The 12,586-nt window shown below is 37.7% G+C and overlaps 1 protein-coding gene across 1 annotated transcript in view; it reads right to left on the minus strand.

Moving 5' to 3' along the window:
• Nucleotides 1-1,963: 1,963 nt before the first annotated feature.
• Nucleotides 1,964-12,586, minus strand: part of Ncbp1 (nuclear cap binding protein subunit 1) — a 37,279-nt gene continuing 26,656 nt past the window's right edge. Inside the window, exons 16-23 of the mRNA XM_020158597.2 lie at nucleotides 12,075-12,197; nucleotides 10,909-11,011; nucleotides 10,234-10,327; nucleotides 9,051-9,154; nucleotides 7,343-7,457; nucleotides 5,272-5,400; nucleotides 4,483-4,596; nucleotides 1,964-3,230 (exon numbers count right to left, since the gene is read on the minus strand). Coding sequence (XP_020014186.1) covers nucleotides 3,117-3,230; nucleotides 4,483-4,596; nucleotides 5,272-5,400; nucleotides 7,343-7,457; nucleotides 9,051-9,154; nucleotides 10,234-10,327; nucleotides 10,909-11,011; nucleotides 12,075-12,197 — 896 coding nt within the window. The 3' untranslated portion in view covers nucleotides 1,964-3,116. The remainder of the gene's footprint in view (nucleotides 3,231-4,482; nucleotides 4,597-5,271; nucleotides 5,401-7,342; nucleotides 7,458-9,050; nucleotides 9,155-10,233; nucleotides 10,328-10,908; nucleotides 11,012-12,074; nucleotides 12,198-12,586) is intronic.

Raw genomic sequence — 12,586 nt, forward strand, 5'->3', positions numbered from 1 at the left:
GGAAGCCATTGCTGGGACAAGTGCTGGCTTATTGCAGGAATAAACAAAGAACTGCCAGAGTCTGATCATGTTTTCTTATACCCTAAGGGCCTATTTCTGTAGGGCTTCACACACAGACAGCTCTTCTAAATGCTGGGTCAAAATGGAAAAGTTTTTTTGTCAAAGAAGGTATTAATTCGTTTATCATAAGTACTGCTAAGTGCCATACAGGTATTCTCGTTTAATCCTGGGAGGGAAGACAGCTTGCTTCCATGCTTATTTAGCACTTCTCAGGGAGGGAAGCTCATCCACCACCTCACCTCACCCCAGGCATTTGGCAAGTTTAGCTACTCAGATTTCCCCTCAATCTTGTCAAAAGGATTACCAAGTAGTTTGACTTCAGGGTCTATATGTCATTATTTTGACAAAAAATTCAAGTTGAGATAAACTGGACATTTTCAAGTTATTGTTTGACATGAATTTGTATCCACTGCTCCAGACAGAAGAAATAGAAGTTTGTGCATTTTCATCTTCTCTTGAGACCAGCTGTTGGAGATTATACTTGGAAAAAGGCCAGATTGAAAACAAGTCAAATCCAAGTTAGGTCTTGGGACTATAATTCCTAATTGTTCTCTATAGACATACTCAACACAGAAATATTCAGTGTAGTTTTCAAGTACTGATTTTTTTTTGTATGTGCTATGCTAAACATCACAGCTAAGTAAAAATAGATTCTGAATGGGCAGCTAGATTCTATGTGAGGAAAAAGGTCCTAGCCTGATGACGAGTCACTGGGGGTTCAGGCTGTGGCTGAGAGCACTGTTACATTGTGGGGGTTAAGGAGCTCTTGAGCCACATGTTTTGAAGTTTAAATTCTACTTCCTGGCTATGGACCCTGAGCAAACTTCTCCATGGGCTTGTCTATCTGTCAAGTGGGCATAATCATCTCAGAGGGCTGTTGTAAAGATTTAATATGATGAATCTTTAATAGCAATTAGATACTGAGCACTTATTATCAAGGCTGATATAGAGATTTGTCTAGTTGAGGTGTTTCTATTCATTCTTTATCTTAATCAATGAAGATAATCCCAGTATACCGATACCACTGACAGCTAAATCCACTCTGCCGGGTTGGCAAGGCTTCTTTTTATCCTTCATTTTCACAGATCAGGAAAAGAGCACATGTTCACTTTGACAAAAGCATGTTAAATGGCATCAGTACCACTTAGCAGAATTTACTGTATGGTATGATGTACACACTGCCCTTTTGTCTTGTGTGAACCTCACTAGTGGGGAGAGGAACTGTTGAATGTTTGCTCTTGTATCTTTCCTTCTTCAAAATTCAATACCTATTCCAGTTTTTCTATACAACTGCCTGACTGGGCAGAGCAGGGTCACAATCAACCATTACCTATGAAGAGAGGATCAAGAGAAAGGAAATGAAAACCTGTAAATTTCTCTAAAAAGATGATTAATAATTAGCCAGACTTTGTGCCTTGTGAAAAGATTACAAAGCAGTTTAAGGTCAAAGTTACCAATGCCTTAATTAGTTACACTTTGGCTTCTTGAGGGAAAGGAGCCATTTCAAATTAGTCACATGGTGTTCTATGTTTAAGTGATGGGATAGAGGAGCAGGTGTAAGTAAGGGAATATTGAGCCTAGAACCTGCCATACAACCCTGACCTACTGAGTACTTATTTCTTGCCTTAAATTTTATGGGACCTTTAAAATTCTAAGAATTCCCATCTATTGAGTGGATTATTTGAGTGACCATTAAAATGTATAGTAACCTAATGAGACCATATAGCCAAACAAGGAAAATGCTTAATACATCATAAACTTAGGTAATAAAAAAGATACCTATGTTGTATAAATGCACAAAAATACTACCAATAACTAGAATTATTATTAGTTTTCCTAAGGTTTAATGAAGTGTAAAAATCCTAGAAATTTGGAATGTGAGGTAATTCATTATACTTAAGTATTATTTTTACAAAACGCTCTCATTTTATTTAAGCCTCAATACCATACAGGAAATAGGCTCAGGAATTAGTTACTGAACCAGGATTCATACAGAAAAACCCAAACCCACATCTAATTCCAAGTGCAGTTTTAGTCAATCTATCTCCTTGCAGTTCCTCATGAGCATGACCTTTGTATAGAGTTTGGACAAATCTTCTGAGGCTATAGGAAATGACCAGATGTCCTATGACAGTGGTTCCCAAAATGGAATCTTCTGGGGAGGCTGAAGAACTGATGGTGTCTGTATTCTACCTCCAGACACCACAGCTTAAGTTTTAAAATAACTTTAGAGATTCCAGGTGATCTGTATTCAGACAAACTTAGGAATCAGTATTCTAAATAGTAACACTTTTTTTGCCGTACTGGGGCTTGAACTCAGGGCCACTCCACCAGGCCTATTTTTGTGAAAGGTTTTTCAAGATAGGGTCTCGTGGAACTATTTGTCCGGGCTGGCTTTGAACCTCGATCCTCCTGATACCTGCCTCCTGAGTAGCTGGGATTACATGTGTGAGCCACCAGCTCCCGGCTAGTAACACTTTTATATACTAAGAAGTATTATCTTAAGGTACTACTTAAAAATATTTAGAAGAAAACACTTTCAAGTGCAGGTAAGTATACCTTCAGCAAGAAATCACCAATTTTAAAATAGATTAAGATAATAAATCATGAAATACCAAAGTTTACAAAATATAGTTTTAGTTTTATTTTACCCATTTTAGGTTATCCAGGAGCTGTGAAAAAGCTATGCTACCTGGTAATAAACCCATCAGTTCTATTTACTACCTTGCAAGCTTGACCTCTAGTGTTTCACATATCTCAAACTGGTGGTTTTGTGCCTTAAAGAGAAAAAATATCAAACTGATCACAAAAATGTTGTATCTGTCACATATATAATACATCATGGTCATTGTCACATTATAGTCATTAAGAAATATTTGCTATTTAGGGGCAAGGCAGGGTAATGCCATATTCCTCACTGTCCTCTTCCCCTTTCTTCCTTTAAGAAGTAAAAGTTTACAAAGAAAGCAAGCATTCAAAACAAACAAAAAAAGGAAACAAATTATTTTAAGATACTTAAAAAAAACAGTCTTGACATATGGGAGATAAAGTGATCCTTAGGCCTGCAGAGCACAGAACTGCTGGAACACAGCCAGGATATGAGGGTCTAACTCAGCAGTGAAGAGAAGGTTCTCCAGGGTCACCATATACTGCTGGATTATCTGGTGATGCTGCAGACAAAGAAAAGGATGTTAGGTCAGGAAAAGTCATGTAAGCAATCTTGTAGGACATTTCCTTGGGCAGCCTGTGGAAGAGGTAGGAAAAAAGTAGTTTATTCCTGCTGACAAGAATAATTGGCTCCTGAAAAGCCCCAACATTAAGAAAATGCAGAGGCAAATGGGAAAAGGGGAATATTCAATAACTCACCTGATTGTGGCTACTACTACTACAGAGTAGCTTCAGCTCCTTCTCCCTGCTAAGTAGGACATAATTTATGATGACTTTTTAAAAAGTAATCCAAACAGGGACTGAGCTAGGAAGCCAAAATGTGTCTGAAATTCAAAGAAGCTCTTCTATGTGCTGTAGGGTAGACTAAAATATACTCAGAGACTCGCAGGAGACTAGGGGCTGCTAAAGCTTTTCAACTGGCAGGAATGAAAAAAATGTAGAGGGAATTCCCATTTGGAGGCTTAAAGAATTGAAGTATTTTTAGAAAAATCTTCTGCATTAATCACTTTTCTAGAACAAATGACTTTAGGAGGCTAGTATCTGAAGAGAAAGAATTGCTTCACTCTCCTGTACATCTTTAACTTATATGTAGCTGAGAGCAGGAGCTGGCATTTTTTTTTTTGGGTAGTCCTGGGACATGAACTCAAGACTTCCCACTTGCAAAGCAGGCTGTAAACTGCTTGAGCCACACCTCCAGTACATTTTACTCTGGTTATTTTGGAGATGGGGTCTTGTGAACTATTTGCTGGGGCTGGCCTCAAACCTCCATCCTCTCTATCTCAGCCTCCCAAGTAGCTAGGATTGCAGAGATGAGCCACCAGTGCCTGGCTAGCATTCTGCTTTTACAGAGACCTCAGAAAGCTTACCTTGGCTTTTGTGAGCAGTGACATTTTAAAGAACTTTTATAAATTCAAATACTGTTCCTTAGCATTTTTCTCTACAATTTATAGTTGGGCTTCCTACTATAGAAAATTGCAATTACAAGTTGAGTAATATAAAACTAATTTAAGCCTCAAGGCTCTGGTGAGAATACTAGCAGCAAATGGACAGGAACTAAAGGGCCTGAAAGGAACTACATAACCTTCTGGACTTTTTTGTAGTGCTGGAGATCAAAACCAAGCCTCAGGAATGCTAGTGCTTTACCACTGAGCTACATCCCAGTCTAACAAGGAATTTTTTTTTTTTTTTTTAATGGAAAACCTTTGTGTCTTGAGAACAGTAGTGTTTATCATCTACTCAAATCTCTTCACAAACCTGTAGGAAGATCTGCTGGAGCCTCTCTATACAGTTCTTATACCACGGCGTTAATATACTGGTCCCATCAGTTTCACATCGTACCAAGTGCTCAGTCAAGATCATGATAAAACGCTGGAAAGGATGAATGAAGTTGAAGTATTAGATGGAGAATCTTCTACTTCAGAAACAAACTCATAATAAAGAGCCCTCAAAGTATTGCCTGCATCACCAAGACTATGGCGTGTGCCTAATTTTCATGATGCACCGAAATACTGTCAATCTAAAAAGGAAGACTGGTAATAATGTGAACTGGTACATCCTTTTTTGGAAATACATACAGACTTTTAATGTCTAAATTATCTATCCTAGTAATACTACTTTATTTTAAGGAAATAACATGTCAACAGGAATCTATACACAAAATTTCCATATGTATGATAACAGTTATCTAAATCACCAGCAATAGGGAACAGTTAAGCATAAGATAGGTATTTAAACACTAAGTAAATAGTACAGAGCTCAGAGGTGTAGGTGGTGGCCTCCATGAGGTGAGCTTGTATTTGCTATGAATACTGATATAAATCTGTAATCCCAGCATTTGGGAGACTGAGGCAGGAGGATCACCAGTTCAAGGCCACCCTGGGGTAAAAAGTGAGAACCTATCTCAACAACAATGAGAACAATACCCCAAAGCAAAAAAGTAATAACTGGAAAAAAAAAAAAAAACCAAAGTAAAAACAAACTCCAGAAAAATTATAAATAAAAAAATGCACTGATTTTTTTACATGTCAAGGAACTGCAAGTTACCTGGAATATGACGAGGAAGAGGTTCTTTTGCTCACTCTGAGCAGACTCCACTTTTTCCTGGAGTCTTTCTATTTGTTCCTCAAGGGCCCCATCTTTCCTGTCACTGCTTCTGTCATCATCATCACTTCGCTGCAGAAGGCACAGGAACCAAAGGAGAACACTTAGAAATCCATCAAAGAAGGGGAAGGATTTTACTGTGACTAGTCAAATGCTATTTAAAGATGTGTATTCTTACAGTGAAATGCCTTCCCCCTCCCCACTTTCCAGATCCTGTTGTGGTTTAGAAACAGGGTCTTCGTACTCAGAAGTTTCATAGATGCTTGCTAGGCTGGGGATAGTGAGCGGAACTTGTCTTGGTAACAGCAATGGGATGTGGATATCACTGCTTGACCACTTGTGTAGTTGTAAAAGGAGGCACCTTGCTAGTCTTTCATCACCTAATGATTTACATGGGAAGGTGGGCAGGTCCTCATGCAGCTCGCAGCTCACAGCCCAGTTGTTCACCTTTATCATAATTAGAAATGGCTTTGACTGGCAAGTAATAATCCAAAGCATACTGTTCAAGAGCAAAAAAAAGATGGGCTTAGTACACCCCTGTAAAGTTTTAATTCCCTTCCATCTCACCCTGAAAAGCATATAGCGTTTGTTTAACTTTAAAAAAAAAAAAAAAGACTAAAATGCATGCTTTATCTCCATTTTACAGACAAGGGAAAGGCTGAGGTTAGATGACTTAGCTGCACCTGGCTCTTTCAGCAAGAAGGCGAGAGAGTCACTGAAGCAAAGCCTGGTAATCCTTCTAGATACTACTATTTTGCTATGGCCCATCTGTGTACCACAGCACCTGATATGGGGTCTCTTTATGTTCTAAGTAGCTGAGCAGATGGTGCCTGGAACCTTACCCATACTAAGGTAAGTTTCCAGAGTGCCACGCCCAACAGATCTTTCTGCCATAAGAGAAATGTTATATGATTCTATGCTGCCCATGACAACAGCCACCAACTACATGGATTTCCTGAATACTTGAAATATGACTAGTGTGATTAAGGAAACTGAATTTTCAATTGTTATTTAGATAATTTTAAATTCAACAGTCACATATGACTAGTGGCTACCATATTAGCATATTTCTAGAAAGCAGTGTGGCACATGAGAAAGTCTCCAGAGTGTGAAAGATCTTGGTCAGAACCTAGCTCTGTCACTAGCTATGTAATATTGAGCCTGTTATGTTACTTCTCTGAGCCTCAACTTACACATCTATCAAATGGAATGGCACCATTTACCATAAAGTATTTTAGGTTTGTGAGAGTGCATGATCATTGACATAAGTGTTTATTAATGTCTGAACAGGGACCTGCACTTAAACTTGCTATGTAGCACAGACTGGCTTGGAACTTTCAATCCTCCTGCTTTAGTCTCCCCAGTGTTGGGATTACAGGTGAGTACCACCATGCACAGCTAAGTCATTGACCTTGTTATGTCCCCCTCCCCCCAACCACCTTCTATTCTCCTAAATATGCCTAATAACAGAAAATACTGTCACAGAGTATCAATACTATTACACTTAGTCACAGAATGCAGCCAGATCACAGCTTCCCTCTAGGCTACTAAATAACTTATTACCATGAGAAGTACTTGGGGCTTGGGAGTGACTGTCCCATCCCATCTGTTCCCCACAGCACTGGAGATGTAACAAGCACCTTTTATCTTCTCCCTTCCCCCTTCACCAGAGACTCAGAAATAAAACTGACCTCTTAAAGGAAGCCAACCAAGAGACAGAGGTGATGAACTAGAGAAAAGTGGCTTGTACTGTGCAGTGTAAGAGCACACAACAGGGCCTGGGGATACAGCTTAGAGATTAAGTGTTTCCCTAGCATGCACAAGGCCCTAAGTTTGATCCCCAGTACCACAAAAAAAAAAAAAAAAAAAAAAAAAATCACACAACAGACTACCTGTTCTTCCTTCCTCTGCTTCTGCAAACAGCTCTGTAGAACTTGGCCTCAGAAACAAATCACCATCAAAGCAGTAGATTTTAACTATTCTCCAGAGTTTCTGAAATCGACACAAGACTTACCCGTTTGTGTTGCCTTGCCAGTTTCTCTTTAGCTTCTTCTAGCTCCTTCTGGATCTTCAGAACATGCTTGTTCATCTTACGAATTGTAGAGTGCAAGATTTCCCAAACAAACAATCTTAAAGTAAGATGGCATTTGGTTAATATATTAAGCTATGATTACAGATAATAAAACCTCTCAAATTTCATAACCTATTCATTTTTAAGGGCTGACAGAATCTTCCACCCTTTGGGCAGATTTGGGTATGTTTCTCTAGCACAATCATGATTTGCCTTTTATTATTAGACTCAGGTAAACTCCTTGAGGCAATATTGTATCCTTGACAATTACCCTCTACCCCTTATCTAGATATAGGTGTGTACATATTCATTGAACTAAAGTGACAAACTATAAAAAAACACTAACATTAGGAATAGCAATATAGTTCTCATTTCTAAATATAAATGTTAAGTGTTGAACTTTTTTCAAAATGGGACCTAATCTAATGCCACTTTATACCCTTCATGTTGTGTAACTAACATTCACTCAGCCAATTCTCTTGGGACATTCAAGAAACTCATTAGCTGATAATGGACTGTGCCTTTAAGAATGAGATCATTTGTATCAGTTATCAGGAAATAGTTCACATATGAGGATTACCTGGTAGGTGCTTTAAAATGCTGCATAAACAGCTTATTTTTTAAAAAAGTAGTTTCTTACTTTTATGTTTGTAAATAAGGTCTCCTTACTACAGGATATAGCACAAAGTAGTACTTCCTTCTACAAATTTTGTGCTGGACAATGGACCAAGACAATTGTTCATAAACTCGAAGTCTAGAATGTTAGCAGACAGGCAAAAAAGCAGAGCAATTGTACTCTGGTAGAAGTCAAGGAAGGCTTTGCAGAACTAGCTGTTTATCAGTAAGGTGTTAAAGAACAGGTGAAGCGCTTGAGCAATGAAGAGACCTCAGAATGCCTGGGTCTGAATCCTGGCTCTGCTCCTAGTTGTGTGCCTTTAGGGAAGCGACTTAGCACTTTGTGACATTTTCATATTCTGTACAATGTAGACAATAATGGAACCTCCACTATAGTGTTGTGAGCAAAAAAATGAACTGAAAATGCAAACCACTCAGGATAATGGCTAATACATATGTGGGTGGTCAGTTTTCTGAGTGTTTGTAAATTTGAGAATGCCTTTTTGTTGTCTTCATTTGTCAATACCAACTTGGCTGGAATGATAACCTTTTCTTTTGGGGGCGGGGTATTGAGATTTGAACTCAGGGCCTTGTGTGTTTGCTTGGCATACTTCTGCCCCTGATAACCTATGGCCACACCCTATCACCTTAAGGATTCAGTATAGCTCAGAGCAGTGTCCTCTGGCAATAACTGATACAGTGGAGAAGATAAAGGACTATGATGGATTTCTACCTCTTTGCAAATTAATTTGCTTGTTTCCTGTTTTGTGTCAACTCATGTTGCTCCAGTCCTTATCAACTGTAAAGGCTATGCACCTTCACAAATAAGTACCATTACTAGGTAATATGAATTATTTACGAAGTTCATATTTTCTAAGAATTGGGATACAGGCTGGTGGAGTGGTTTAAGTGATTGGGCACCTGCCTTGCAAACATGAGACTAAGTTCAAACCCCAGTACCGCCAAAAAAACAAAACAAAACACAGAATTGGGATACATGAAGTCTCTTATATGAGCTCCAAATTCTGGTCCATACCTGGTAAAATCACGAGATAGCTCTGAAGAGAAAATCCAATTTGCTACTGCAGCACAGTCAACAATTTGTGTACGAATCATCTTATCAACCAGTACGGCAATCATCTACAATGAGAAGAATTAAGGTAAACCACACTTACATGTAGCCAAAATTATAATACTTTATTATGAAAGTAAAGTAGGAGCACTGTAAAATTCATTTTCAGCACCAATAGAACCGATTGGTTTGACCAGTAGGTCTTACATAATTTCAACTGAATTCCCCAAATTAAAAATATAACAATGTTTTAGCATAAAGTCTTATGAAATTTATTTCTATTCTTTTTGTAATACACAATATGAAAATAATATATCGAGGCTTGAGAAATCTGATCTTGGCTGTAGAAACTGGATAAATAACCATTTTCTCCCCAATTTATAGACTCTGCCAAACAACAAACATTCTTACTCAACATTTCAATGTGTTGAGATACTGCAATCCAAAAATGATGCTCATTCCTTAAAGAATAAATCAACATCATCATTACACCCATACCATGAAAAGCTTCTATAGATTTAAAAATGTTCTGATGTTTCCAATAGTGGGACTATTAGAGGAGACTAAGAAAGGAGGGAAATAAGAGAATGATAGAGAGTGAATAATATTGAAATACATCATGTACAGATGTGTAGATGACTGCTGAACTGTGTAGGAACAGGACACAACGAAATACACTGAAAACTGTTTATCCGAGGTATAGGAAAGAAAAAGGGGAAGGAAGAATAATAGAAGGGGTTTGACTGATTAAAGTACAATATATCTATGGATAAAATACCAGGGCAAAACAATGAACAGACACTAAAACAATGAAGGACAGGAATGTAGAACAGAGGAGGTTATTAGCGGGAGGGGAAATGAAGAGGGTTCAGGGTGAATAAGGTCAATGTATTTTCTATGTCTGTATGAATATGGAGCACTGAAACCAGTCAGTTATTTTAAGGAGATGAGTGGGGGAAGAGGGAGAAAAATGGAAGGGATGAACCAAACCAGAGTAAGATATGTGAATATATGAAAATGTCATAACAAAACACCCTATATAACTATCATATTATAATAAAAAATGTTTTAAAAAAATGAGTTCAGATTGCCTTATCTTTATACCCATGTAACCAGGGGCTCACATGTCCAATGAAGTAATTCTCACCTGTGGATGGTTCCTCCACACTTCAAACATAACTCTCAGCACATGTAACTTTCCCTCATCACTTTCTGCTAGGGTTTTGAAGACTTCATGAAACCTTTTAATAATGGAGGAAAAATACCATATATACTTATTCATTAGGCATTTTAATGTTTTCAAAGTCAAGTTACAATATAGTATAAAAGTGTACAATAGCCAAATATTAATCATTTTATATCCTTTTAAGGATGTAAAAGGTATGATTAGGAATTTGGTTTATATGGAAGCTGCCACAAAGTCTTAAGAGAGGAATATCTATATGTTCTTTCTTCTTTTGGATTCTGACAAGCTAGAAGATATGTCTTTAAGTGCCACCTTTGGGTGGCTCCCAACACACCCCATTTCCGGTTATGCTCCTTGGGGAAGATGCTTACACAGGCTGGGAGCTTCTGACCATATAAATGACTGTCTTGAACAGCCTGGGGTTTTACCAGTTTCTCTTAATGTCTGTATGAAAAAAAAAAATGTGTCTTCCATGTTCATAGGCAACTGTATATACAGACTGACAGAAGCCGTGGGATAAAGATTTTAGCTATCACAAACCAAATTACACTTTATCAAATAACACTAAGATCTTTACAATTGACAATTTTAGGTAAAAATTACTATACCATTCCTGTCCACCAAGCTTGTACTTACTTTGCAAGAGCACTGAAGGAGTGGCTGAATGACTTGGCCGCCAGATGCAGCAAAGTCTGCACAAAGACCTCTATTTTCAATGGGTTAAAACTGAATCCTTCATCTGAAAAATGTTTCAAAGAGAAAAAAATGTAAGTATATCACCTAGAATGCCAAGCAGATGTCATGCTTACATCTAAATGCTAAATCAGACATTCATGTAATGTCCTTCTTCAGCAATAATAAATAAAAGAAAAACATCTCAAATGCTAAAATATAAAACTAAGCACGATCAATTCTTAAGTGTTACAGGGCTATTTCCCCAATTCTTCTATATGATTCATTTCTTTTAGAAAACAGCACACAGATTTCTTATTTGTATCTTTTCTACATAATGGCAAGGTACTATATTAACTAAAAATAAAACCAGCAAATACAAGCCTATGCCTTAGGATGTTTGACAATGTGTAATGACTTCCATGTTCTAAATAAGCTTCCCCAGCAAATGGGTTACCCAGTTGTGCCAGGAGACTTGTCCTCTGTCCTCCTGATTGGGGTTTTTGTGCCAGCAGCACACTGATTTAGCTACTATAAATAACTAAACATTTTATAATTTGTTTTAATATGGGATAAGGAAAGTCATCACTTTTTTCCTTACTATTTTATTAATTCAGATAAACTTATAAGTTATTTTGTCAATTTTCCCACCATTGCTCAGAAAACAACAAAACTAAGATTCTGGTTGAAATTATATGGTAAATGTTAAATGTCATGATAGCTTAAAATCTGGAGAAAATATCTACCTTTCTAACACACCACATTTTTAGGAATCTCTCTGGTGAAAGCAGGGAATATTGAAAGAGCCTTGTATTTTTTTTCCCCCCTTGGTGGTGCTGGGGATCAAACCCTTGGGGCTTTCTCCAAGCTGGACAAGTAAGTGTTCTACCACTGAGCTACGTCCCCAGCCAAGTTATGTCCTTAATCTAAGTAATTATTTCACAGGAATGTCAAGACCTGTTTTTTAAATAAGGGGGGAAATACCTTGGTTTGAAGAACAATTGACAGGCCAAACTGACATACTGCTTTATCAGCACTGAATTTAAGACGAACTTGTGTTGTCAGAGTTATATTTATACTTGAACTTGGCCTCTACATAGTTCTATGGAAGAAATATTTAATTTTTTTACCGTCGTCATCATCCTGGTTTGGATTTGGTACGTCTTTCAGAATGCTGAAGATTTCATCATTGGTTGCCTTACTTTTAAAGGCAACAGATAAACAGAGTGCCACAGAATGTCCAGGAAGAGAATCTAAACATAGAATGGAGGGGAAGGTAGATGAAGATGAAAGACTATTCTTATGAGTAGTTAGATAATTTGAGAAACTTAAAAAAGATTCCTTTCAAAACAGAATACTCTATCTCAAGATCAATATTCAAACTAAGGTGCCATATATTAAGGCTTCATTTCAAAGATCAATGGTTTTTCTCCTAAAATAAGACACAATTCTTACTTGAACACCTCACTAACTGAAATGTGGAGTACAGGGATCTTCAAGATGAGCAGTGAGGAGAAAGGTGATAGTTACAATTGTCTTAGGCCCAGCCTCAACTCTTCTTAGCCTCTGTAAAGTTCACAAGCCATGTTTTCTTTTCTTTTTGCTGGTACTGGGATTTGAACTCAAGGCCTCAAGCTTGCTA

The sequence above is a fragment of the Castor canadensis genome, chromosome 13, assembly GCF_047511655.1.
Source record: "Castor canadensis chromosome 13, mCasCan1.hap1v2, whole genome shotgun sequence".
Lineage (NCBI taxonomy): Eukaryota > Metazoa > Chordata > Mammalia > Rodentia > Castoridae > Castor > Castor canadensis.